The sequence below is a fragment of the Tachysurus vachellii genome, chromosome 9, assembly GCF_030014155.1.
Source record: "Tachysurus vachellii isolate PV-2020 chromosome 9, HZAU_Pvac_v1, whole genome shotgun sequence".
Taxonomy (NCBI): Eukaryota; Metazoa; Chordata; class Actinopteri; order Siluriformes; family Bagridae; genus Tachysurus; species Tachysurus vachellii.
Genome location: NC_083468.1, coordinates 1,367,683 through 1,369,264, shown reverse-complemented (window position 1 = coordinate 1,369,264; position 1,582 = coordinate 1,367,683). Strand labels below are relative to the sequence as shown.

General features: G+C 45.4%; 1 protein-coding gene across 1 annotated transcript in view; it reads right to left on the bottom strand.

Moving 5' to 3' along the window:
- kiaa1549lb (KIAA1549-like b) overlaps positions 1 to 1,280 on the bottom strand; it is a 44,796-nt gene extending 43,516 nt beyond the window's left edge. The window contains exon 1 of the mRNA XM_060878522.1: positions 1,015 to 1,280. Within this exon, the coding sequence (XP_060734505.1) occupies positions 1,015 to 1,195 (181 nt within the window). The 5' untranslated portion in view covers positions 1,196 to 1,280. The remainder of the gene's footprint in view (positions 1 to 1,014) is intronic.
- Positions 1,281 to 1,582: the final 302 nt, after the last annotated feature.

Here is a 1,582-nt window from a genome sequence, read left to right as displayed (position 1 = left end):
TGAATGAACAAACAACCTGAAACAGCATTCAGTTAAAATACACAACGAACATCTCCCTGCTAACTTTAGTGGCTGTTAACATTTCTTATTTCTATTTATTTACACTAATGACACACACACTAACAGTTCACTGGAAAAGAAATGGTTATGCACTGAAGGGGAAACAGTGAACAGTAGTAAACTAAACACGGAGATGTTTGTTGTTCTGCACATGACAGGTAATAGATATGAAATACATACGAAGCTTAAAAAACTGAATAATGTCAGTTGTGGTGTGATGAAACTGATCAATCTCCTGTCGTGTTGATTAATCTCTGACAGAACTTTTTTTTATCTGAACAAATGCGATTTTTATTTTATTACTGAACGACACATCATACTTTTTATCCCTTTATAGTTACATCTAATGCTTGTGACGTGTTAGTTCCTGTTGTCACTTACATTATAGCAGCTATAAACAGTCGTTCCCTAACAAACGCAAAACAAAGTAAAAGTCTGTCGTGTCACGGCGGGAAAACCTCAGGTTACAGTTTTAACACTGACTGTTACAAAGCTCTGGTACTGGAGACTCCTTCACCACATCGTACACATTTCTCCTGATTCATGTCTACGAGCAGGAACGCTGTGGGATTGAAGCCTGCTGTGACTCGGTGGTGATGCTGGTCATCTCTTCTCTAAAGAACCTACACAGCAGCCTCGGTGTGTTTAAAAAAGGGGTGCCAATATTTCTGGAGTTGTCTGTATGGTGCTGGGACGTAACCATGGTGATGACGGAAGCTTGTAAGCCATGCGGTTCGAATGAAATGCGCAAAGCAAAAGAAGGATGAGGAGAAGAAAAAGATAACGATGGATTTAGTTAATAAGTTATAAGCTATTAATAACGCACGCGCCACCGTGTATAACGCCGGTGCACACCGGTGCATTTTTTCCCTCTTTCCCTCATCCAACTTCCTCACACACTGTGGTATGACCGAGGGCTGAAACAATGAGTAGAAGAGTTTATTTGTCTCTTACCGGAGTCGGCGAGCACACCGTGCAGCACGAGCAGCAGCAGCACCGACAGCATCCCTCCCACGCGCGCGCCCACTACACGCGCCCCGGAGGCGCGCCGGAGGAACCGCGCGCAGTCCACGAAGTCTTCCTCTTCCTCTTGCTCTCCTCCTCTCGCAGTCCTCGTGCTGAATCCGGAAGCCATTTCCGTTTCCGTGACTGAGACATCTGTCCGAACCGAACCGAACCGGAACCGCGAGTCACCCAACCGAACCGAACCGAACCAAACCCACGCGTCGCGCGCTCCCGCAACCTGGCGCTGTCCTCCGGTGCTCACTGCATTCAGGAGCTGCTGCCGCTTTCTGTTTCGAGCATCATCATCCTCATCATCATCAGTTCTACTGCAGCACTACACACACACACACACACACACACACACACACACACACCTATACGTTATCCATCCCTGCTGCTCCCATAATGCTCTGTTCCACGCACTTTATAAAAGATTTACTGGAGAAAAGAAGAAGAAGAAGAAGAAGAAGAAGAAGAAAAACTACTACATATTAATTGATTCTTTTAATTAATGTGG